At 38.6% G+C, this 26293-nt stretch overlaps 1 protein-coding gene across 9 annotated transcripts in view; it reads right to left on the reverse strand.

The window, feature by feature from the left end:
- Positions 1–26293, reverse strand: part of RPRD1A (regulation of nuclear pre-mRNA domain containing 1A) — a 73706-nt gene that overhangs the window by 30091 nt on the left and 17322 nt on the right. For 3 of the 9 annotated variants that reach the window (XM_009192606.1, XM_003914308.2, XM_021930087.1), the window contains exons 2-6: positions 12104–12233; positions 9419–9525; positions 9237–9334; positions 6202–6328; positions 5919–6094 (exon numbers count right to left, since the gene is read on the reverse strand). In XM_009192606.1, coding sequence (XP_009190870.1) covers positions 5919–6094; positions 6202–6328; positions 9237–9334; positions 9419–9525; positions 12104–12233 — 638 coding nt within the window. Of the gene's footprint in view, positions 1–3878; positions 4700–5918; positions 6095–6201; positions 6329–9236; positions 9335–9418; positions 9526–12103; positions 12234–13090; positions 14034–14187; positions 14471–19654; positions 19714–26293 lie in introns of those variants that run through there. The other 6 variants (XM_031658789.1, XM_031658788.1, XM_031658787.1 and 3 more) reach the window with 5 other exon arrangements.

Consider the following 26293-nt stretch of genomic DNA (forward strand, 5'->3'; position numbering starts at 1 on the left):
AAAAAAAAGTAACAACAGAGCAGTTAAATAAATTATGATACATCCATATATTCAAAGAAAAACAATGACATGTAAGATGCATATAATGTATTACATGAAAACAAAAGGATAGAAAATACAGAGCCCATAAACAGGGCTAAGTCTTTTGCTTCAGAAACTTTTTCCCTACGATGGAAAGAGATTACTTGTATCATTAACAACTAAAAGACTCGATTCCTGAAAAAACTGAGTTAAACATAAAATATTTTAGACAATATTTAGACCTCAAAAATATAAATCAAGAAACTAGTCACATGATTCTTTGAAACATCCACAGAGCTGCATCTTACCAACTTCTCAATTTAAATCAAATACAGGCATACCTTGTTTTATCATGCTTCATTTTAATGCACTTTCAAGATACTGTGTTTTCTTATAAGCTGAGTTTGTGGCAACCCGGCACCAAACAAGTCTACAGGTACCATTTTCCCAACAGTGTGTGCTCACTTAAGTGTCTGTCAAATTTTGGTATTTCTTGTGCTATTTCAAACTGCTTCACTATTCTTATACATTATGGTAATCTGTGATGAGTGATTTAAGACAGCAAACTTAATCCACACACATTGTCTGTGTTCTCACTGCTCCAGTGACTGGCTGTCCCTGTCTCTCTCCCTCCCTATTTGCTGAGACACAATATTGGAATTGGGTCAATTAAGAATCCTACAGGTATCTCACTTTAAACCAAAAGCTAGAAGTGATTAAGCTTAGTGAGGAAGGCATGTCAAAAGCCAAAACAGGCCAAAAGTTAGGCCACTTGCACCAATTAGCCAAATTGTAAATACAAAAGCAAAGTTCTCGAAGGAAACTAAAATCGCCACTCCAGGCCAGGTGTGGTGGCTCATGCCTGTAATCTTAACACTTTGGGAGGCCACGGCAGGAGGACTGTTTTGAGTCCAGAAGGTCAAGACCAGCCTGGGCAACATAGTGAGACCCTGTCTCTACCAAAAAATTAAAAATTAGCCAGGCATGGTGTCACATGCCTCTATTTCCAGCTACTCAGGAGGCTGAAGTAGGATTGCTAGAGCTCAGGAGGTTGAAGTTGCAGTGAGCCGTGATCAAGCCACTGCACTCAAGCCTGGACAAGAGTGACACAATTATCTCAAAAAAAAGGTGGGGGACTACTCTAGTGTACACACAAATAAGAAAGCGAAAACAGCCTTACTGGTGATATGTAGAAAGTTTTAGTAGTCTGGATAGAAGATCAAACCAGCCACATTCCCTTAAACCAAAGCCTAATCCAGAGCAAGGCCCGAACTCTCAATTCTGTGAAGCCTGAGAGAGGTAAAGAAACTACAGAAGCCAAGCTTGAAATTAGCAAAGGGTTTATGGGGTTTATGGAAAGAAGCCGTCTCCATAACTTCAAAGTACAAAGTGAAGCAGCAAGTGGATATAAAAACTGCATCAAGTTACCTACAGGCTCTAGCTAAGGTCCTTGATGACGGTGGCTAAACTCAACAACAGATTTTCCATGTAGAAAAAGAGCCTGGTACGGGAAGATGATGCCATCTGGGACTTTCACAGCTAGAGAGAAATAAATGCCTGGCTTCAAGCTTCAACAAACAAGCTGACCCCCATTAGGAGCTAAAGTAGCTGATGACTTTTAAGCAGAGGCCAATGTTCATTTACCATTCTGAAAATTCTGAGGTCCTTAAGAATTAATTATGCTAAATTTACTCTGCCTGTGCTTTATAAATGAAACAAGTATGGATGACAATACATCTATTTACAGTATAGTTTACTGAATATTTTAAGCCCACTGTTGAGACCTGTAAAATATTACTATTGGCCAGATGTAGTGATTCCCACCTGTAGTCACAGCACTTTGGGAGGCCAAGGTGGGAGGACTGCTTGACCCAAGAGTTCAAGACTAGCCTGGGCAACATAGCGGGAACTCTTCTGTACAAAACATTTACAAATTAGCCAGGCATGGTGGCACACACCTGCAGTCCTAGCTACTTGGGAGACTGAAGCAGGAAGATAACTTGTACTCATGAGTTCAAGGTTACGGTGAGCTGTGATTGCATGACCACTCCAGCCTGGGCGACAGAACAAGAGCCTGTCTCCAAAATAACAACAGTAATAAATTACTATTCATTGACAACGTACCTGGTCACCCAAGAGCTCTGATGAAGATGCACAATGTGACTAGTGTTCATGCCTGCTAACACATGTGTTCTGCCACTTATAGATCAAAGAGTAATTTCGACATTCAAGTCTCACTATTTAAGAAATACATTTCATAAGGCCATATAGCTGCCATAGTGATTTCTGTGATGAATATGGGCAAAGTAAACTGAAAACTTTCAGAAAATGATTCACAATTCTAGATGGCATTAAGAACATTCATGATTCATGGGAGGAGATAAAATACCAATATTAACAGGAGTTTGGAAGAAGTTTATTCCAATTTTCATGACTGACTTTGTGGGGTTCAAGACTTCAGTGGTGGAAATAACTGTGATCTGCTGCAAATAGCAAGAGAATGAGAAATAGAAGTGGAGCCTGAAGATGCGACTAAATTGCTCCAATCTCGTGAAACTTGTTGATGAGGAGTTGCTCCTTATGGATGAGCAAATAAAAGTGGTTTCCTGAGACGGAATCTACTCCCAGTGGATGTGAAATGACAACAAAGGATTTACTAGATAAAGCAGTAGCAGGGCTTGAGAAAATTGATTCTAATTTTGAAAGAAGTTCCACTGTAGGCAAAATGCTATCAAATTTACTGCATCCTACAGAGAAATCTTCCAAGAAAGAAGTCAATTGATATAGCAAACTTTATCACTGTGTTAATAAATTGCCACAGCCACCCCATCCTTCAGCAATCACCACCCTAATCAGTCAACAGCCATCAATATCGAGGCAACACCCTCCACTAGCAAAGAGGATGACTACCAGAAGGCTCAGATGATTAATTTTTAGCAATGAAGTATTTTTAACTAAGATATACACATTTTCATGTGTAATGCTAATGCAAACTTAGACAACAGTAAAGTGTAAACATAACTTTTGTATGTACTAGGAAACAACGTCAAAATCAAAATGTCATTTTAATTATCCTATTCATGTATGCCTTCCAAGACAATAAGCTAACCGAACAACAGTTTATACAATACTTTCAACTTCGGAATGGTAACTGATTCCTATAGCAATCCCTAAAATAAATAAATGTAAACTAAATTTATTAATAGTCTATTTTAACAGTTATTTGCTGTATGTGTGCGTGTGTGTGTGTGACGGAGTCTCGCTCTGTCGCCCAGTCTGGAAGGCAGTGATGTGATCTCAGCTCACTGCAACCTCCACCTCATGTTGGCCATGCTGGTCTTCAACTCCTGACCTCAAGTGATTCGCCCAGCTCAGCTTCCCAAAGTGATGAGATTACAGGCGTGAACCAGCACACCCGGCCCAACAGTTATCTGCTTCTGCTTGTAACCAACTATAGTCAGAAGTTTTAAAAATAATGATTAATGATTTCTTAAAACACAAATTTTAAACCACTTCATGTTTTCATTCATTACACATGCTTTAATAATGGCTTCCTTAAGAAATATGAAATGGCCAATTCCTGAATTGATACTTTAAATTTATGTTCCATTTTCAAAAAAGCAGCAACTAATGATACATCAGTATCTGGTCAATCACAGTTAATGCTCAAAGTTACACAGTAGATGAAAATTATTTGATGGTATCACAGCTGATTCAGAAAATAGAAATCTTTGCCTCTCAGTCTCAACTTCAAAGTGATGCCACCCACTTGGTACAAAAAAGTCTAAGTATCTCAAATCATTTCCACATCTTCTACAAAGGAATAACAGTTCTAAGTGATAATTTACAAAGAGTTCTGTGGAATAACTTTCAAGTTTATTTCTCTACTTGTAAAGAGTATTTCTTTACTTGTTAAAAAACTGCTGAACATAATTGAGGTGATTTCTTCTTTATAATATAAAATCCAGTTATGCAGAATAACAACAATAAAAGTTCCTAGAAAGCTTTATTTCAAGACAATAATTACCTCTGAGGAGAGAGGGAGCAGAAAAAGTTGGAAAAATAGGGCTTTAGCATTTGCTGTAATCTTAGATTTAAGTAAAAACAGGAAGCAAATGTGTCTTTTTGATGAAGTGCACTGGCTCTGGAGGCAGATTCTCTGGGTTCCAAACAACTCACTAGCTCTTTGTGACCTTAGGCAAGTTAACCTCCCTGCACCTCAGTTCTGTATCTATCAAATGTGGATAATACATCCTGCTGTATAAGATTAAATGAGTGGATTATGTGAAGGGCCGAGAATAGTACCTGACACATGAATGTTAACATTATTATTATCACCAGCCTCATTACCTATGACTGTTATTATCATCAGCCTCATCATCTATGACTACCAACTATGAAATGTGGCTGGAAGGCACTGGGAAAAGAGGGGATTATGGGGAGCGGCATCTGATCTATTTTCTACAGTTACACTTCAAATATAAGTTCTATTTTTGTAAACAGTGACAAAAGACCATCATCATAAGTGAGAAAGTATAAAGAAGAATAAAGTTACAGTCTTCTCTTCAATTTTCAAAAACATGAGACAATACAGGCTTTGGGGTTTGATATTTATTTTTAGCAGGAAGAATACACTAATGGTGATGACATCGTTAGAAGATACGCCCATGTCCAATATCTGCAACAGAAGCTCAACAGAAGTTAAAGAAACCGTACTGAAACACTAAAGACAAAAATTGTATGACATTACTTACCCTTAATTCTGTGGACAATAAAACAAGTAACACTATGTTTAAGATTGAGGTTTCATCACAAGATGAAATACTGGCAAGTCAATTATCAAATTCATCTTTTTAAGAAAACCATCTTTTCCTTTCCATGTAGAAGTGGGCAACATCTTCAAAGGTAGGGCATAGTGCCCGCCAACAATTATCATCTGAGGGTATTTACATGAGCAGAGAAGGAGTAAATTGAAAAGGAGTAGTGCTAACTTGAGAGCCAGGAATTTGAGGTGGGAATAATTAAGTAGCAGCTCTCATTGGTAGCAATGGCAATCTAATCTAAGCACCATTTTTGGCACAATTAGAGACTGCTGAATCAATAACTAAACACGAATAAAAATAACTTAATGGGGTAGTACCATGACATTCCTACAGATTTACAGTGAGCTTTCTGTAAATAAAGGGATTCAAATAAGAAATTCTCCTACATATTATTACAATAAGAAATTGCCACAGCAATACAAGTTAAACAAGAACTCATCAACTAAAAGATTTTTTTTTACATAAAACCAAATCTGGCTCATGTATCCCTAACAATTGCTACTCTAATTAAAGGAAATATGAGCATTTTTTTTTTTTTTATTATCTCCTGCACTCCCAGATTTCTCATCAGCAGTACTAATTATTACTTAATTTACAGGAGCAATGAATGTCTACCTAAGGGTGTGAGCCGGGAGTGGGGCTGGGAACACGTAAGCATTAGAATCGGTGGGTGGAATTAAGTAATTTAAAGACTTAATGGTGTACCTAAAAGACTACATCTTCTCAAAACAGAAACTAAATAAATCCTACAAGTTACTGCCACCTGCCATTTTCCTATTATTTCTGTGATAGATAAGGGTTAAATTGATAAGACAAATTACAGTTGCATGGAATTTCACAAGAATAATTTTTAAATGCAACCAATTTTGCTAATTCCAAATTTCTAAGTTTACTTGCAAGGTTAATTTCGTTCAAGTAGAAGAAAAACCATTAATACAAGGAGAAGCTTACCTAGGCTACTGCCTAAAAAGGTCTATGTTAAAAAATGCAAAATGTGCATATAGATTAAAATATTTAAAAATTCCTAAAAGTAAATTAAATAAATAAGCACTAAAGAAGAAAAAGGTTACGCACTTCCAATTTATGCTCTTTCTCTGCAAGGGCTTCCTTTTGACAACGAAGAAAATCTGCTAACATTCGAGTGAGTTGCTTCCTATCATCTATTTCTGCCGCCAATCTGCCATTGTAATCTGCCAGCAACATACACGCATCCTCTACCATTTTGGAAAGCCTTTCTCCAGATTCTTTATCTAAGAGAAGCACAGGATAATAAAATATTATACAACAAAAACAATGACATATGCTGTTCTCTCATCCAACTCCCAAAAAAGTTCTGGATCACATTTTCTTTACTTACCTGTTATTTTATCTAATAGAGATACTTCTTGGACTTCAACAGGTAAAGAAGCTATCCTCTGATGAACTGCTGCATCACCTGAGGCTGCATTTTCTAGATCTTGTAATGCTCTAACGAGATCTAGAGTCTAAAAAGTACACAACTTCAGAACCAAAACAAATTAAGTTTAAACAAGTGCAAAAGACTTCAATTTCATATTTTTTCATCCCTATGGGCTATTTACTAGCACAAAGCTTCTAATATAAACTGCTTTTGAAGACAATCAATTTCTTTTATATATTAAGAAAAAAGGAAGCTATACTATGTTAGGTGTTGAAAATATAAACAAGGCCCTAGACCTTGAAGACAGCTTACTCCAGTGGTAGAGACAGAGTGTAAAAATAATTATCTGAGTACTAAAATGAGGTAAGCAACTGATTTATATGGCAAATACATCAGTGGTAAAAGAGAAGGTAGACTTTAACTTCAACCTAGAGAATACAAGTTTTATGTATGATATATTCATTACATTATCATCGTACATGAGATTTTTTTTAGTATTAAATTAGGTATTAGGGAAAGAGGGTTACAAATCATCTACTACAACACAGAAGAGTCTCCCAGATATCATTTCTAAGTGCTGTAATTAAAGACCAAGAGAAATGTAGTTCCGGAATATGTTCAAATATGATATCTTCAACTACCCAATGGCTTGTTAATAAGATCATTAAAATATTTCAAAATTCCATAATCTGATGACTAGTATTTACATACTGCTTAACCAGTACTGAAATTATTTTATCATTAAAATATTTTACTTCCACTGTTTTCATACAAGCTATAATTAGGAGGGAAGAGCAACTCTTTGCTGGTGATTTCACAATTCATAATGTCTATAAAGTTATTCCAAAGAAAAACAATTGAATTTTATTTTACTAGTCTCCACTCTCCAGCCCATCTTTTTCATCTTTCTTTCTTCTTTTAATTTCTAAGACTAGACTCAGAAACACTAGGAAATTATACATACGCTTTAAAAAATATATGATATTAGTAATTCTGTGTATATATAAAGATTTTTAAACTATTCCCTTGAAAAAAATGGTAGCACATGACAAATGATCAAATGTGGTAGGAATCAATGAAACTAATAAGAAATATACTATCCTACGTGTGCCCACTCATTAGAAGTGTTTAAAATTTCAGTATTTTAAAAAATAATTTCATTGTAAGATATATCCCCTCTACAATTCAAGTGTGCTTAAGAGTAACAACAATTACCAGAAAGCTTGTTTCTCATGTTGCCCCAACTAACTACTATTTTTTAAATCATTCTTAGAAAATTCTAATTGCCTGGAGTTCTAAGAAGAAATCTGGCTTTACTGTCTTGGCAATGCATTGATGCTTTAATTACAACCTGATCTCATCACGCCTTCACAATCCTACATAAGTACATTCTAAGTTCCCAACGCCTGATCAAGGATCCGGTAAGAAAGCAAAGTTGTATGAAACAACACTAAGCCTAGTACTTTCTACTAGAGGAGAATGAAATGAGTTTAACCAGATCCTACAAAGAGATTTTAGCCATTCTTATAAACAATAACACACACAAAAAATGAAAACCACAAAGCTGAATCATTGATAATTAAGCAGCACAACTAATCTAAAAAACGGTCATTATAAAACAAAGAGCAATAGCATTTTATACAAGTATTAGAGAAAAGGCAAATGATTACTTAAAAACATTCCTAAGATATGCAACTGTGGTTACTCTTTCATCAGGGAGAGTGGAAGGAGGCCAGATCCTTTATCTAGAACTCAGGCAAAACACTGTTCATGGAATCATGAGGCTCTTAGCCAAAAATGATTTTCTGTCATGAGTTATTACCAAATAGGAAGAGACATAACTCTTAGCGTTTGGTTGTTCCAAATGTTACGTTTTTATCACTTTTCTATTCAAGCTCTTGTCCATAGTGGCCAGCGGGCTTCAGCATTCCTATCACTGAACAAACAGGTAGGCTGACTCAGGTCCTGGCCTTGGTCTCATTCCTTCTGCTTCTCCAGTACTCAGACTAATATAAATCCACAGTTACAGGTAGTAATTGATTGTATTTTTTTTCAAGCTCCCTTTATGGGGGAAAGAGCTCCTCCAAGCCTCTGATTTTATTCAGTGAATTTGGGTCCAGTCCTCTCACTCCCACGGAGCACTGTGAGTTCCTGCTGTCCTCGTGAGTTCCTGTGACCCTAGAGGATACTAATTTCTGGCAACCCCATGTCTGCTTCTGGACCAGGGCTCAGCAGGAGCCAGGTTTTGTCTCACCGCACTCAGCCACTCTAACACTACTTTTTACATTTAAAAACAAAAATACTTAAAGGGGCAGTGTTTATGTCCAAGAATGAAAATTTTAGTGTACATAAATCATATATGGGCCGGGCACAGTGGCTCATGCCTATAATCCCAGAACTTTGGGAGGCCAAGGCAGGAGGATCACTTGAGGCCAGGAGTTCAAGACCAGCCTGGCCAACATGGTGAAACCCTAACTCTATTAAAAATACAAAAATCAGCTGGGCTTGGTGGCTCATGCCTGTAATCCCAGCTATTTGGAAGGCTGAGGCAGGAGAATCACTTGAACCCGGCAGGCAAAGGTTGCAGTGAGCCAAGATAGTGCCGCTGCACTCTAGCCTGGGGTACAGAGTGAAACTCCATCTCAAAAAAAAAAAAAAAAAAAAAATCATATAACAGAATAGGCATGTTTTATTTTTAAAAGAATCTGTTTAAATAGCTGAAATCTCACCATATCTAACCATGCTTGGCAATTAAAAATCCTCTTTCTATGCAAAATATGATTTCTATGCAAAATATACAATATATACAATATACAACATACTACATACTACATTAATTTGTTAATCAGGAAATAAGAGATATTCATGTGGCTTCTTTCTTATACCCAAAAGTATAACAGAAATCAATTTACAAAAGTGAAACAAAATTAATAAAGCTTGGTGGCAACATGAAGTAGAAGTCTGTAACTCTTTTAACAGGGTAAAACTTCTACCTGTGGTGGTTCACTTGGAGATCCCAGAGAGGAACAGTTTTCATTTTCATCCACCTTTATCTGTTCATAAGTTCGCTTCCTAGGCTTCTTATCGCCATCTGAAATGAAAGAACATTTAAGTTTTAATGAAGAATACATTTTAATGAAGAGATCAAGATAAGAGATCAGGATTCTACACTTACACAGAGCTTGTTTAAGTTGTTCCAACACGTCATTTTCATAAACAGACCTTTCTTCCCAAATAGATAACACTCTTCCAAGGTGCTTCTTACAACTTTCATCAGTTTCACTAAAAAAAAACAACAAAAAAAAGAAAAATGTTAACAGTAAAAATACATAGTGCTATTAAAAAGGTAATGGTAACTTTAAAGATAATCAGACATTCATTCCCTGGAAAAAAACTGTCCAAATATCTACTTAGCATCACTATGTGGCCAGCAGTTCAAAAGTGAAGTGATCAAGACATACTGCTTGCTTCTAGTAAACATTTTATAAACATATTATTAAACAACCAAAAAAAGTTTAAACTGTAAAAGTTTTAGTACTGGCTACTAGGGATTTTCCTATCCTAATGGGGGCTAGACATAGGGCTAAGGAAGATTTCTAATAGATAGTTTTTTAATTTACTCAACAAATATTTATTGATCCAGTTACTATCTTTGACATGGAGATACAAACGCAGCTTACAGCAGCTGTTACTTTATAAGTATCACAAAAGAGAACAAAGTGCTTAAGACAGACCTGGCCCAGTTTAAAAGATACCCGAAAGAGTATTTAAGGAAATGATACTGAATTTGAGATCTTAAGACTAGACATATGGGGAAATGAAAAACAGACTACTCCCAACTGTTCCCTACCTCCTTCACTGCTATCACTGTAGACTGAAACACTATTATCTCTTGCTTCGAATTCTGTAGTCTTCTCACGATCTCCCTGCCTCTACTCTTTTACTCTATTCTGTACAAAGCATCCTAATGTAAATCAGGTTATACAGCTCTTGATCCTCCAAGAGCTACCAATCACATCAAAAATAAAGCCAAAATCCTTACTTTGGGCCACAAGGCCCACATGCTCTGCTTTCTGGCAATCCCTCAGTACATACTCCCTAATACCATACAAATTTCCTTGCTAAGGTCCTCAAACATGTCCAGCACACAGCTATCTCATTTTTTTTGGCCACATATTCTCTCTGCCTAGAATCCTTTCTGCCTAGTCAAATGGCTCATTTCATCCCTTCCTTTGGTCTTTGTTCAAATGCCACCTTCCCCAAATTGTTGTTCTTTATCTCATCACATAACTGAGCACCCTCATACCATCTAGTTCCTTCCCTGCTTTGTATCTCTTGCTAGCATTTGTCATCTGACATTATGCATTCACTCATCTATCTACTTATTACCTTTGTCATCCACTGAAATGCAGGCTCCAGTAGACCAAACTTTGGCTTGGTCACTACTACTCAGGGTTTTTGCATAAAGTAGGCAGCCAATAAATATTTTATTGAATTCTAGGGAGGGGCAACATATATATAAGCCTTAAGGCAGAAAGAACTAAAAATTAAGGTTAATTTAGCTTAAACTGTAGACTACAGATTGTGTGGAATAAATGTGAGACAGGAGTCTGGGGACATAGGAGTGCCACAAAGGAACATCTTAAGTCTTGCTCAGGACTTTAGACTTCATCTCTAAAACAAATGGAAACCACTCAAAAGCAAGGAAGTATTATGACCAGCTCTGCAACTCTGTTTAGTTTTCTAAAGAAATTAAACAATACTAAAGACTATTGCAATTATACCAAAAAGACATTATGGTAACTAAAAGGGAAAGAAATCCAAAGAACTGAGTCAACGTGTACTATATGAGATATGGGGAGTGAAGGAGAAAGAAGAGTTTAAAGATAACACAATTTCTTGCACAGGCATCTGGATAAATCGAGTTGCCATTCAGAGTATAAAACCTACGGGAGGGGCAAGTATGGCGGGAAGCAAGGACATAATGAGTTCTGTATCAGACACAGCGAGTCTGAGATGTCTGAAGACGCATACAACTAAAAATGTCAAAAGACAATTGGGCACACAGGTTTGGAACAAAAAAAAATCTGGACTGGAGCATAAAACTATAAATCATTAAAGTGTGGAGAACATGCAATGTACAAAATTACCCAGAGGGCAATAAATAATAGAAACAGGCTGGGCATGGTGGTTCACGCCTGTAATCCCAACACTTTGGGAGGCTGAGGCAGGTGGATCATGAGGTCAGGAGTTCAAGACCAGCCTGGCCAAGATGGTGAAACCTTGTCTCTACTAAAAACACCAAAATTAGCTGGGCGCAGTGGCAGGCCACCTGTAATTCCAGCTACTCGGGAGGCTGAGGTAAGAGAATCGCTTGAATCCGGGCAGCAGAGGTTACAGTGAGCCGAAATTGCACCACTGTACTCCAGCCTGGGCGACAGAGTGAGACTCTGTCTCAAAAAAAACAACAACAAAAAAAAATAGAAACAGTACTAAGTGCATATGGAAATATTCGTTACAAGACTGATAGCTATATAAACACACAAATTTTTAATTGTATACCTTCATTCATTTTTAATGAAGTTCATTCCAATATAGGAGTTGGTTCTGGTCTCTTAAAGGAAAGCTGTAATTCAAGTACTGCAAAGGCCCGCCTTAGCAACAGTTCAAAAAATATTTTTCCTTCAGAGAAGGCATGTAATACATTTATAAATGCCATGTAGAGGGAAGTCTTTTCAAATGAAAGCATCAAAGAACTATATTCCCTATTTTTTATTTTAATAGCTTAAGGCAAATTTTAGTGAAAGGATATATGGTACATTTAAAACAGATTACCTAATACCCAAAACAATGATCATACCTTGAAACATGCTTAAAAGCCTCCACTATAACTGGTGCAAAATCTTTTGTAAACTCTGGTCCCTTCCTCTTGCTGTTCTGTATGACATCATTGGCTAGGTAGAGAAAAGTAAGCTTCCTGTTTGGTTTGGCTGAAAAATAAGAAAAAGTTAAAAATCTACTTAAAACATCTTTACTTGGACAAACTTTCTCAATATCTGAATTAAGCATTTTGAGAACTAAAATAACCCTACTAACCTTATGTATCATTTCAACCCTAGTTTCTCATTTTACTACCAACTAACCAGAGTCACTGCTGCTAACTCACCAGAACGACTAATGTCTATGTAAAAATGCATCTCGGTGACTCCTGTCACCTAAATTTTATCTATCCTGTTACTAAATTTTAGTAAAACCATTACAAACTATATGAAATACAGTCATTTAAAATAAGATGGTGATTAGTCATGTTATTAAGATGGCACCCTAAATCCTACATTGAATTTAGGATTGTTTTAATAGACATGTTAATTCAAAATCATTGTTAAGCTACTGTAAAACAACAGAAGAGCATGAAATGTAAAACAGGTTGAAAGAGACATCCCTTCAATCAATTATACATTTTTTGTTTACGCAACAAATATTTTCCAAGGTAACAGATTAACTGCTAGGGAGAATAAATGGGAAAAGTTAAGATGTTTCTGTCTTTAGAATACATGGCCATAAATTTTAAACTGAATTCATTGCGACAAAAATATTCTCCTACTCACTATGCTCTGTGGGTGTCATCATTTCTCTAAGGAAGTAGACAAGATTTCAACAGTTGTGGGCCAGAGTACATTTTTACTGGTTACAATGTTAAATAGCAGAGTAGTACTGAATATGACTCAAACAAGACTATACATAAGGAAAACAGTGTTGAACATAATCTTTTATACTATTATTACATTTTACTAGAATTAAACTTGAATCACTCAACGTAGTACAGTCATATTCAGAAGCATTATACCTTGTGGCATCCATAGTACAACGCTGTAGGAAACTTATGGTCAGGACCAATTATGCAGTATCCTATTGATGTGGGCGATCTTATTGGATTTAAGACAAAAATTCTGATCAGGCTACATGTGGTCTTCTAGATGTTAAGAATTCAATTTACAAATTTAAGCATTCGACATATTAAAAAGTCACCTCTGAGTTCACATCATTCTTGAGGTACAACCAGAAGCCCAACCTTCTCACATACTGTCACAACTGATCAAACTTTACAAAACCTGTGCCATGCCACTGTATAACCTGGTTTGTCTGTTTAAACTGCTGTCTACCACTTTTCCTGCTTTTGAAAGTTGCTGGCATGGAATAAAGATAAGAAGAGATGGCAATAACAGAGAACAACTTCTGGTTTTCAGGCTCCTTGTCTGGTTAGATAAACCAGTGTGTAACTGGTTAAGATATCAGGACCCTTTCGTAACATTCAGTCCTGTCTCTTTTTTACCCATCCCTGCCCTCTCAATCTCCCCCACAAAATAGGTTGGTATTATTCAATCCAGGTTTTTGCCTTCCCAGTGTCAAATGAGTTTAGAAACTCAAATTTGTATTATCTAATTGGGAGGCTGCCTGCAATACTTTTGAATGGGTACCTGAACAAACAGAATCTTTTCACTGCTCTTTTACTATGTGCTACACACTATTCCAAGCACTTTACATATATTATCTCACTTAATCCTAACAATATATCTCTATTTGGCAGTTGAACAAAGTCAAAAACGTTATTTGCCCCCAGGGAAATAATGAGGAAGAGATCAGCCAGGATTGGAATCCAAAAAGTCCAACAGCCAAGCAAATCCCTCTTAACAACTAGACCATGCTTCCTGTCATAATTAAAAGGGCATGCTAACCTTTTGAGACTCAAAAGTAGCAACTCAAAAGAAGAAAAAGATAAAACAATGCAAAACAAATAGTAGCAACTCAAAAATATTTTACAGCGTTAGCAGCATTATTCACAATAGCCAATAGGTAAGAGCACTGATCAATGAACAAACAAAACGTGAATTATATATTCAATAAAGTATTATTCAGCCTTATAAAAGAAGGAAATGTTGACACCTGTTACAACATAGATGAATCTTGAGGACACCATGTCAGGTGAAATAATCGAGTCACGAAAAAAGACAAACGACTGTCTGTTCTACTTATTGGAGGTAGTCAAATTCTTAGAAAAAGAGAGTAGAAGGGTAGTTGCCAAAGGCTGTGGGAATGGGAGAAGAATGGGAAATTATTAATGGGTACAGAGTTTCAGTTTTGCAAAATGAACAGTTCTGGAAACTGGCTACACAACAATGTACTTAATACTACTGGACTGTACACTGAAAAAATGAAGATGGCAAATAATATTTATTACCACAAAAACAAAAAACTTCAGTGTTTTTTTTTTTTTGAGACGGAGTCTTGCTCTGTCGCCCAGGCTGGAGTACAGTGGCACAATCTCTGCTCACTGCAAGCTTCGCTTCCCAGGTTCACGCCATTCTCCTGCCTCAGCCTCCCAAGTAGCTAGAACTACAGGCGCCCGCCACCACGCCCGGCTAGTTTTTTGTATTTTTTTTTTTAGTAGAGATGGGGTTTCACTGTGTTAGCCAGGATGGTCTCGATCTCCTGACCTCGTGATCCGCCCACCTAGGTCTCCCAAAGTGCTGGGATTACAGGCGTGAGCCACCGCGCCCGGCCAGTGTTTTGTTTTTTTTTTTTTGAGACAAGGTCTCGCTGTCTCCCAGACTAAAGGCTCACTGCAGCCTCGACCTCCTGGGCTCAAGCAATCCTCCTGTCTCAGCTTACCAAGTAGCTGGAACCACAGGGGCATGCCACCATGCCTGGCTAATTTTTTTTTAACTTTTTGTAGAGATAAGGTCTTACTTCGTTGCCTAGGCTGGTCTTGAACTCCTGGGCTCAAGTGACCCTCCTATTTAGGCCTCCCAAAGTGCTGGGATTACTGGTGTAAGCCACTGTGCCTGGCCCTAGAATGTTTTTTAAATTCATGGGTTAATTTCTCAAAGAATCCAGAATTGTTTTTACAATATACACTAAAATAAAAATTTACAAGATTTAAAAATATATTTACCATTGTTTTCCAAAGGACAAATTCTATATTAGATGATTGAGCATAGGGTCCAAATACCAAGATACTATTTTTGCTTTTATCCTTGTAGAACCAAGCAAAAATATGAAAAATACCCAGCAATCATCACAACTTATGCCCTTCCCTAAATTTTCAGTGAATGAAATTTACTTCCATTTAAAATTATGTGTCCCTATACATACAACAAATAATTAATGGTGGTAATCACAACAAGCAATGTAAGAAAATTACAAAAAAAAATTTCAAATGAATTTTGATATTTTTAAAAATAACAGAGCCATAAATTGTTATTAAAAGAAAAACAGAAAGCTAACAGAAAGGGAAAACAAACCATTTCATAATTCCTCAAAGAAATGCCACTGTTGGCAACAAAGAATATAAGACTAAATGACAGGTCTGACCTAGTTAATTCCTATATTTCCGTTGCTCATGGGGTTCCTTCCAAAAACACCTGTTTTCCAAACCTTCCATTCAATTTAAATAGCATTTATTATTTTAATGTTTTCCATGTACCAGGTACCACTCTAAGTACAGACTAAAATTAACCTTTCCTGTTCAATCAGGAGTTTGCAAGTTTCATACAAATTGGCAGATGACAGGTCACATCACTAAAATGTTAGTTCTTTTTTTTCCTTTATTTTTTCTCCCCATGAATATATCACAGCAACACAGAAACAATCATAAATAATATATATATTTGTGATATGGTTTGGCTGTGTCCCCATCCAAATCTCATCCTGAATTATGGTTCAAATAATCCCATGTGTCATAGGAGGAACCAGGTAGGAGATAATTGAATAATGGGGGCAGCTACCTCTATGTTTTTCTCATGTTAGTGAGTTCTCATGAGATCTGATGGTTTTATAAAGGGCTTTCCCCCACTTCACTGTGTACTTCCTGCCACCGCCATGTCAAGAAGGACGTGTTTGCTTCCTCTTCCGCCATGATTGTAAGTTTCCTGAGGCCTCCCCAGCCCTGAAGAACTGTGAGTCAATTAAATCTATTTCCTTTATAAATTACCCAGTCTCAGGTATTTCTTCATAGCAGCATGAGAACAGACTAATACAGTAAACTGGTACCAGGTAGTGGGGTACTGCTGTAAAGATACCTGAAAATGTGGAAGTCACTTTGGAACTGGGTAACAGACAGAGGTTAGAACAGTCTGGAGGCCTCTGAAGACAACAGGAAGATGTGGGAAAGTTTGGAACTTCCTACAGACTTGCTGAATGGCTTTGACCATAATGCTGATAGTGAAGTAGACAATGAAGTCCAGGCTGAAGTGGTCTCAGATGGAGATGAGGAACCTGTTGGAAACTGAAATAAAGGTGACTCTAACTACGCTTTAGCAACAAGACGGGTGACATTTTGCCCCTGTCCTAGAGATCTATGGAACTTTGAAGTTGAAATAGATGATTTAGGGTATCTGGTGGAAGAAATTTCTAGGCAGCAAAGCATTCAAGTGATTTGGATGCTCTTAAAAGCATTCAGTTTTAGGCATTCACAAAGATATGGTTTGGAATTGGAACTTATGTTTAAAAGGCAAGTGGAACATACAAGTTGGGAAAATTGGCAGCCTGAGGATGCAATGGAAAAGAAAATCCATTTTCTGAAGAGAAATTCAGGCGGGCTGCAGAAATTTGCAAGCAACAAGGGGTCAAATGTTTATCCCCAAGACGATGGGGAAGTCTCCAGGGCATGTCAGAGACCTTCATGGCAGCCTCTCCAATCACAGGCCCACAGGCCAAGGAGGAAAAAATGGCTTCCTGAGCCAGGCCCAGGGACTTGTCGCTTTGGGCAATCTCAGGATTTGGTGTCCTGCATCCCAGCTGCGCGAGCTCTAGCCGTAGCTAAAAGGGGCCAGGGTATAGCTTGGGCCATTATTTCAGAGGGTGCAAGCCCCAAGCCTTGGTAGGTTCCAAGGTGGTGTTGGGCCTGTGGATGCACAAAAGGCAATAACTGAGGTTTGGGAACCTCCACCTAGATTTCAGAGGATATATGGAAACACCTGGATGTCCAGGCAAGTCTGTTGCAGGGGTGGAGCCCTCATGGAGAACCTCTACTAGGGCAGTGCGTAGGGGAAATATGGGATTAGAGTTCCCACATGGGGTCCCCAGAGGGCACTGCCTAGCAGAGTTCAAGAAGAGGGCTACTGTCCTCCAGATCCCAGAATAGTAGATCCACCGACAGCTTGCATTCGTGCCTGGAAAAGCCACAGGCAGTCAACATCAGCCCGTGCAGGAGCTGCCCAAGGCAGTGGGAGCCCACCCCTTGCATCACCGTGCCCTGGATGTGAGACAGGGAGTTAAAGGTGATTTTGGAGCTTTAAGGTTTAATGGCTGCCCTGCTGGGTTTCGGAGTTGCGTGGGGCCTATATACCCCTTGTTTTGGACAATTTCTCCCTTTTGGAACAGGAGCATTTACCCAATACCTATGATACCCCCATTGTATCTTGGAAGTAACTAATTTGTCTTTTATTTTACAGGCTCATATGTGGAAGGGACTTGCCTTATCTCAGGTGAGACTTTAGACTTGGACTTTTGAGTTAATCCTGGAATGAGTTAAGACTTTGGGGGACTGGTGGGAAAGCATGATTGGTTTTGAAATGTGAGAAGGACATGAGACTTGGGAGGGGCCAGGGGTGGAACGATATGGTTTGGCTGTGTCCCCACCCAAATCTCATGTCAAATTGTAATCTCCACATGTCAGGGGAGGGGCCTGTCTCAGGTATTTCTTCATAGCAGCATGAGAACAGACTAATACAGTAAACTGGTACCAGGTAGTGGAGTACTGCTGTAAAGATACCTGAAAATGTAGAAGTCACTTTGGAACTGAGTAACGGGCAGAGTGGGTGCCATGACAGTAAGTTTCCTGAGGCCTCCCCAGTCATGCAGAACTGTGAGTCAATTAAATTTCTTTTCTTCATCAATTACCCAGTCTCACATAGTTGTATATAGCAATGTGTGAGGAGACTAATACAATCACCTAAAAAGTTGAGCACATCCCCCAGAAGGGGCATGGTAATAAAAGTTCAGTTCATCACATAACCAGGGGACAGTTATAAAACATACCACAAACAATTCAACTAAAAGATCAATTACCAAGCTTCAAAAAGAAATCAGAGTATGCACTATTAAACAATATGAAGCAGACTTAGTGAAAGGATTAAAACATCATCTCTAGTTCCACTAATTCATAATCAGTTCATAGTTTTAGTTGTTCATAATGGTAGAAAGTGGTAGAAGTGGTGTTACCTATTTTCTCACATTGTAGATACCTTATGTATACTCATTTTTATATGCTGCACGATATCATAATCTAATTAATCATCCATGGTTTATGAAGATTGAATTTAAAACTACAGTAGATGGCAATGCTGATAAATACAATAAACAGCCAAAATCCTGTTATCTATAAACATAAGAACCATCGTTCCGAGGGAAACCTTCTATATGGAAAGCAGCAGCAGGAAATTGAATAAGGAAACACAAACACACACGCATGCACACATGCACATATACATACACAAAAAAATATGTACATGTACATATACACACACATACATATCAATGGGAGGAATGAGCATTACTGCAGGTCTTGTACAAGGAAATCAGGAGAAAAGTCATTTTGAAAAAAAAATCTATTAAAGATTTATTAACAATTACTGGACATCCTCCTTTATTTCCCTGGTAAAATGAATGACTATAGACTAGAAAAAGGTTCTATATATCCTGCTTATATAGTATATACATATTAAATCCTCAAATTTTAAGTATAATTTAATTATCTTCTCTAAGTTTGAGTTGGGTGGAACTATAAATGCACTTAACTAAAGGATAATTATAAATGATTAAGGTCTCATGCCACTCATACAGTCAACAAATAATTACTTGGTATCTACCATTCACAGACACTGCATTAGCTACTACGAATAAAAGACGACTCAACAGTCAAGTTGATAAAAGCCTACTTAAGTCTTATGTGTAAATGTGTGATGAAGCATTAGTGAAAAGAATATCCTTGGCAGAAAGAAGCTCCGCTCATGACCTAATGAATGCACTGTACATTATATATGAGGGAATAATGAAGTGTAAAGCTGGAAAGAAAGGAAGACTTAAACTAAATACCAAGCTAACAAGTGTTTCAGCTTCATTTTGTAAACAAAAAGAGAAGTATTGAAGTTTTAATTTGGGAGCAGGGGCGAACAGGAGGAGATCCTGAGGTACATTAGGAAAACTAGAAGTAGGTAACACTGAACACTAAGAATACTGCAATAGGCAAGGAAAGAAGAAAGAATTCAAAACTAGAGTTGTGATAACAGGAATTTTGCCTTTCATTTTTCTATGTAGTACCTCCTTTCCCACATCTAATCACCCCTAAAAATTTCTAAGCTTTTTAGGGAAGTGGTACTTACACAGAAGAAAAGTGTTTTTATTAACTTACAGTAAATTCCTGTTTGACAAAATCTCCAATTGGAATTTCTCTTTTGTTGTACCTCCATTCTAAAAGGAAGCAATTAACAAAAAAATATTTACTACACCTTTTAGAGTTAAATAGTTCTTTACAGTAACTGTCTTTCAGAATGAACCAGAAACACTGCTCAATTTCAGGTGAAAAAAAAGAATTCCACATAAGGGTTTAATGTAGAAACACTACATTAAGTATCTTGAAGTTGAGTGAAATTCAAATGTGAATTGAAGAAAGGTTTTCTGCATAGTCTCAAAAATACTAGAAAAATTAATCAAAAATAACTTGTTCCTAACTTTCTGGATAATCTTCGGGTTTTCTCAATTATCACCTATACCAGCTCCATTTATAAAAATTTTTTTAAATAATAAATTTTTTCATTAATAATCTCCACATACCTCTCCTGAAACCAAGGAGTTAATTATGTAGCATTTCCTATTATGTATGGCTTTTAAAAGGTCCTAAACTTATCTTCCATCTTATAGAACCCTTTTCTCCGAATTCCTTGGTATCCTCATGCTCTTTTAAGTCCTACTACAGTAATCACTCTCCCCACAGCAGGGCTATCTCCAACTTACTAGACTCTCTCCCAACTAAACCCTGTTTCTTTTAGTCCAGAAAAGCATGGAGATGGATCTAATTCAGTTCCTTAACCCTGAGATAATTTTATACCTAAACATTCATTTTAAAAATGTAGTGCAACAAACAAATTAAAAACACACGTTTGTGGAAATCAGCATTTTCTGAGGCAAAAAAAGAAAGGTCTGTGCTGTGCAGACTTGTATCCTGAGAGTGTTTCTCTGAACCTGTTTCCAAAACAACTTCAAGACTTTTCCTTCTGCCTGTGGCATTGTGGGGAAGACATGTTCCTATGGATGGATAGGTGGTTGTAAGCCAAAAACTGCTTTAAGTCAGTCAACATCTTTGTCACAGAAAGCATATAATCAATAGATGATTCTTCAATGGATTCTATCTGTCCCAGACAGGACAAAGAGTTCAGTCAGACACAGCTGGCTGCTTCTCCACAGCAGAGGTGGGTGAAAAGTGGGTAGAGGTGATGTACTCCTGTACTACTGCCAGGAGGTCTCAGATTTGGCAGCCTATTCCTTGGAAGAGTTCAGGTTCACATTTCAAATTACACAGTAGGGACTGATCCTGTCAATTCTTGCTTACAAGCCTTTGAAGATTTTCTACTGTTCTCCAGACAACATTTTAAAATCCTTAATATGCACCAAAGGCCTTAAACAAAGAGGTCTCCACCATCTACACTACTCTTCACATCCAACACTATCCTCCAACTTCCCCAACTCCTACCATACTTTAGACCTCAGTTAAATGGGTTCCTCCAGTTTTCCCTGACCAACAAGACCACACAGGTTAGGCAGCCGTGAGATGCTTTCATAGCACTCCACACTATTTCTATGGCACATCTACCCTAACTATAATTATTTTTATTTCATGTAGTGCTTCCCAACTAAACTAAGTTCCACTGAGAACAATGACTGTCAAATCTACCAAAATCAAACCCAACAGCTAGCTCCTAATTTGATCAACGTTTACTGAATACATTTTGGCCTAGACCTGTGGCTTTAATTACTTGTCCCAGTAACTTAGTTTCTGATCATTAACCTCAGCCAGCACAGGAGACAGGAACACATGTAAAATTACACTGCTGTCAGAAACCGCAACAATTTTTAATTCAGATTATGAAAGACAAACTTCCTTAGCACTCTTATTTGTACTTTTTTAACGTATTGAGTTCAACTATTTTCATTTTCCTTCCTTCACTCTACAGTTCTCACGAAGCAATAACTTATAGAAAAACAGTCAAGACATGTGCACAGGAAGTACAAAAACAGAAATGTTAAATAATTAAAACCAACTACCATTTTCAACCTACTAGAGTGACCAAAACTAAAGTCTGACACGAACTAAAACTGACAAAAGTATGGGTGAGATGACCAAATTTAGATACCTTCAGACACTGGTGGTTAAATCATAAATTAGTACAACCTCTCAGAAAAACAACTTGGTAATATCTATCAGAACTCAGAAAACGTAATTGCACATAGCTTCTTGACCTTACAAATTTTACTTGTAAGAATTTATCCTATGGATATATTTCTCATAAATGCACAAAGAAATCATTAAGGATATTCACGACAGCATCAAGAAAGAACTGAATAAACCATGGCACATTCATACAATCCACACAATATTCTGCAGCTGTTCAAAAATGAAATAGAGGTTGATGTACTGATATGGAAAAATATCAAAGACATAGTATTAAGTTACACACAAACACAGTAAACAATATCTTTGGGAAAGACCAAGAAGAATCGGGGGGAAGAGGTGGAGTTACAAACAAAGAACTAAGTTATAAAAGAGAAACATGTAAATTATACGTTAAATGATTACTCTGAGCCTACATGCTGAAAAAGGCTTCAGCATAGGGCTGGCTTGGTACTCCACCAACCATCTTCGTTGTGTAGGTGCATTTATTCATGGCTTCTCCTGTTTCAATGCTTGGTTAAGGAGAACAAAAGAATATCTAGGTCCAAGCAAAGGAACATCTTTTCCATTCTAAAAGGCCAAAGGAAATTCAAATTGCTGAGAAACTTTCGTAAACAAAATAATTTTTAAAACCTTGGTTTCAGTATATGCAACAAATGAATTATAAAAATCCTGAGATGAATAAACTTCATCCTGGACCATTAGACCACTATAAAATACACTGTGAAGTGGAATGCCCATTTATTCACATTACACTTCTAGAATGAAATTGAGACTAAAACTTTTTTGCTTTTTTACAAATAAATTGAAAGAAATAATACCGACTACAATTTTTATGACCTGAGCATTGTTCTAAAAGTTTATTATGTATCTCATTTAATCTTCAAAACAACCCTACAAGGTAAGTTATTCTCATTTTACCAACCATGAGAGGTGACAACGTGCTAGCAGCCCTCACTCTCAGCGCCTCCTAGGCCTCAGCGTCCACTCTGGCAGCACTTGAGGAGCCTTCAGCCTGCCACAGCACTGTGGGAGCCCCTCTCTGGGCTGGCTGAGGCCGGAGCTGCCTCCCTCTGCTTACAGGGAGGTGTGGAGGGAGAGGCGCTGGCAGGAACTGGGGCTGCACGCTGGCGCTGGCGGGCCAGTGCGAGTTCCCACGGTCGCAGGCTCTCGGTGGGCCCTGCCTGGCCGGCTGGCACCGCCAGCCCAGGGCAGTGAGGGGCTTAGCACCCGGGCCAGCAGCTGCGGAGGTTGCGCCAGGTCCCCCAGCAGTGCTGCCCCGCTAGTGCTGCACTCAAATTCTCGCAGGGCCTTAGCTGCTTTCCCACGGGGCAGGGCTCCGGACCTGCAGCCTGCCATGTCTGAGCTCCCACCCTGCAGTGCGCTCCGGCGCAGCCCGAGCCTCCCCAACAGGCGCTGCCCCCTGTTCCATGGCGTCCAGTCCCACCAACAGCTCAAGGGCTGAGGAGTGCAGGTGCGGCTCGGGCCTCGTTGGCAGCTCCGCCTGCAGCCCCAGTGCAGGATCCACTAGGTGAAGCCAGCTGGGTTCCTGAGTTGGATGGGAACTTGGAGAACTTTTATGTCTAGCTAGAGAATCATAAATACACCAATCAGCACTCTTGTGTCTAGCTCAAGGTTTGTAAATACACCAATCAGTTCTCTGTATCTAGCTCAAGGTTCGTAAATACACCAATTGGTACTCTGCACCTAGCTAACTCTGTGTCTAGCTAACCTAGTGGGGACTTCAAGAACTTTTCCCTCTAGCACTCTGTGTCTAGCTCAAGGATTGTAAACGCACCAATCAGCACTGTGTCTAGCTCAGGGTTTGTAAATACACCAATCAGGACTCTGCATCTAGCTCAAGGTTTGTAAATACACCAATTGGTACTCTGTATCTAGCTAACTCTGTCTAGCTAACCTAGTGGGGACCTGGAGAACTTTTCCATCTAGCACTCTGTGTCTAGCTCAAGGATTGTAAATGCACCAATCAGCATGCTGTCAAAATGGACCACTCAGCTCTCTGTAAAATAGACCAATCAGCTCTCTGTAATAATTGACCAATCAGCAGGATGTGGGTGGGACCAGATAAGGGAATAAAAGCAGGCTGCCCAAGCCAGCAGTGGCAACCTGCTCAGGTCCCCTTCCATACTGTGGAAGCTTTGTTCTTTCGCTCTTTGCAATAAATCTTGCTGCTGCTCACTCTTTGGGTCCACGCTGCCTTTATGAGCTGTAACACTCACCGCGAAGGTCTGCAGCTTCACTTCTGACAGCGAGACCATGAACCCACCAGAAGGAAGAAGCTCCAGACATATCTGAACGTCTGAAGGAACAAACTGCAGATACACCGTCTTTAAAAACTGTAACACTCACCGTGAGGGTCCGTGGCTTCATTTTTGAAGTCAGTGAGACCAAGAACCCACCAATTCCAGACACAAAACAATTATTAAAGTACAGCTACCCTTCAACAATAGGGGGTAAAGAGGGTCAACCCCCTGGGCAGTAAAAAACCCATGTATAACTTCTGACTCCCAAAAAACTTAACTACGAATAGACTATCACTGAGCAGAAGCTTTACTGATAACATAAATGACACATATTTTGTATGTTAAACTATATACTGTATTCTGACAATAAAGTAAACTAGAGAAAAGAAAATGTTAAGAAAATCACAGAAAGAAAAAAACATTTATTATTAAGTGGAGGTGTTTTCTTCAAAAAGGTTTTCTCTTCGTCATTTTAATGTTGAATAGGCTAACGAGGAAGAGAGGGAAGAGGAGCGGTTGGTCTTGCTGTCTCAGGAGCATAGGAGGCAGAAGGCGTTGGAGGAGGTGGAAGGGAAGGCAAACACACTCATGTAACTTTTACTGAAAAAAATTCACATAGAAGTAGACCTGGGCAGTTCAAACCCATATTGTTAAAAGGGAAACTGTAATTAAATGTAAATTACAATGAAATCAATCAGCACTCTCAAGCCCCATACTGTGTCCCTAAAAAACATTTCATTAATAAAAGCAGATCAAAGCCGGACATGGAAGCTCACACCTGTAATCCCAGCATTTTGGGAGGCTGAGGTGGGTGGATCACCAGAGGACAGGAGTTCGAGACCAGCCTGGCCAACATGGTGAAACCCCATCTCTACTAAAAATACAAAAATTAGCCAGGCATTGTGGTGCACGCCTGTAATCCCAGCTAGTCAGGAGGCTGAGGCACAAGAATCACTTGAACCCAAGAGGTGGAAGTTACAGTGAGCCAAGATCACACCACTGCACTCCAGTGTGGACAACAGAGCGAGACTTGGTATCAAAAAATATAAAAAATAAAATAACTAAATAAAAGCAGGTCAAGTCTCACGTCCTCTGGCAAATAAAAGCAGGAAATGCACAAAATGTACCAAGGACATCTTGTCATGCTAGAAAGGATAAAAGTGATTTTAAAAACTGCAATTGTATCCAAAGGACACAAGCAAACTTCCAAGAGGCTGCCACTGACAAAAGAGCATCAAAAATAATAATAGTTTGAAATACAAACATATAAAAATCCATGAGCTGAAAATGATACTTAAAAAAAGAAAACAGGCCAGGCATGGTGCCTCATGCCTATAATAACAGCACAAAAACAGTTCTGCTCCAGCCAAACACTATAGAAAAAAACTTCTGCCACACCCATACTAGCAAAGAAAACGGTAAGCCTAGACTTCCACCCTCACAGTACTGTAATGTGGAGCCCAACATTCCCACCAGAGTAGTGTCAGAGAAGGCAGAGTAGGGAACCTGGACTTCCAACCCCACTCAGCAATAAGGAAACACTCCCCACTGGGCTGTATCACAGGAGGCCTAGGGGAACAACAAGACTTTCATCATGGTACGGCAGTAATGGGAACATATACTCCTTCTCCCCTCCCCACGGTGTCAGCGGAGACCTACTGGAAAGCCAGAACTTCTACTCGCACACAACAGTACCACAGTACCTCCTTCTCCTGATGAGGCAGTGTCAGAGAAACCTAGTTAAATTAAGATTAAATAAGATCTATCATCTTGGCTAAGCACAGTGGCACATGACTGTAATCTCAACATTATAGGAGGCCGGGGTGGGTGGACTGCTTGAGTTCAGGACTTCAAGGCCAGGCCGGGGCAACATGGTGAAACCTCGCCTTCACAAAAAACACAGAAAAATCAGCCAGGCATGGTGACGCATGCCTGTAATACCAGGTATTCAGGAGGCTGAGGTGGGAAGATTCAGAAGGTGGGAGGATTGCTGAGCCTGGGAGGTCATGAAGTGAGGTGCCACCGCACTTCAGCCTGGGTGACAGAGTGAGAGCCCATATCAAAAAAAAAAAAAAACAAAAACAAAAACCAACAACAACAACCTAGAGTCTCATAACATCCCTAAATCCATTGTATCCATTAAAAAAAAAAAAATCACCCCATATCAAGAACCAGGAAGATATGAAACAGAATGGGGAAAAACAGCAACAGATCCCAACACAAAGTAGAGAGGTTTACATGATCTTACAAAGACTTTAAAGCAGCTGCCAAGGCTGGGCAACACAATGAGACTCCCATCTCTACAAAAATAAAAATTAAAAAATTAGGCATGGTGGCT

Source organism: Papio anubis, chromosome 19 (assembly GCF_008728515.1).
Source record: "Papio anubis isolate 15944 chromosome 19, Panubis1.0, whole genome shotgun sequence".
Lineage (NCBI taxonomy): Eukaryota > Metazoa > Chordata > Mammalia > Primates > Cercopithecidae > Papio > Papio anubis.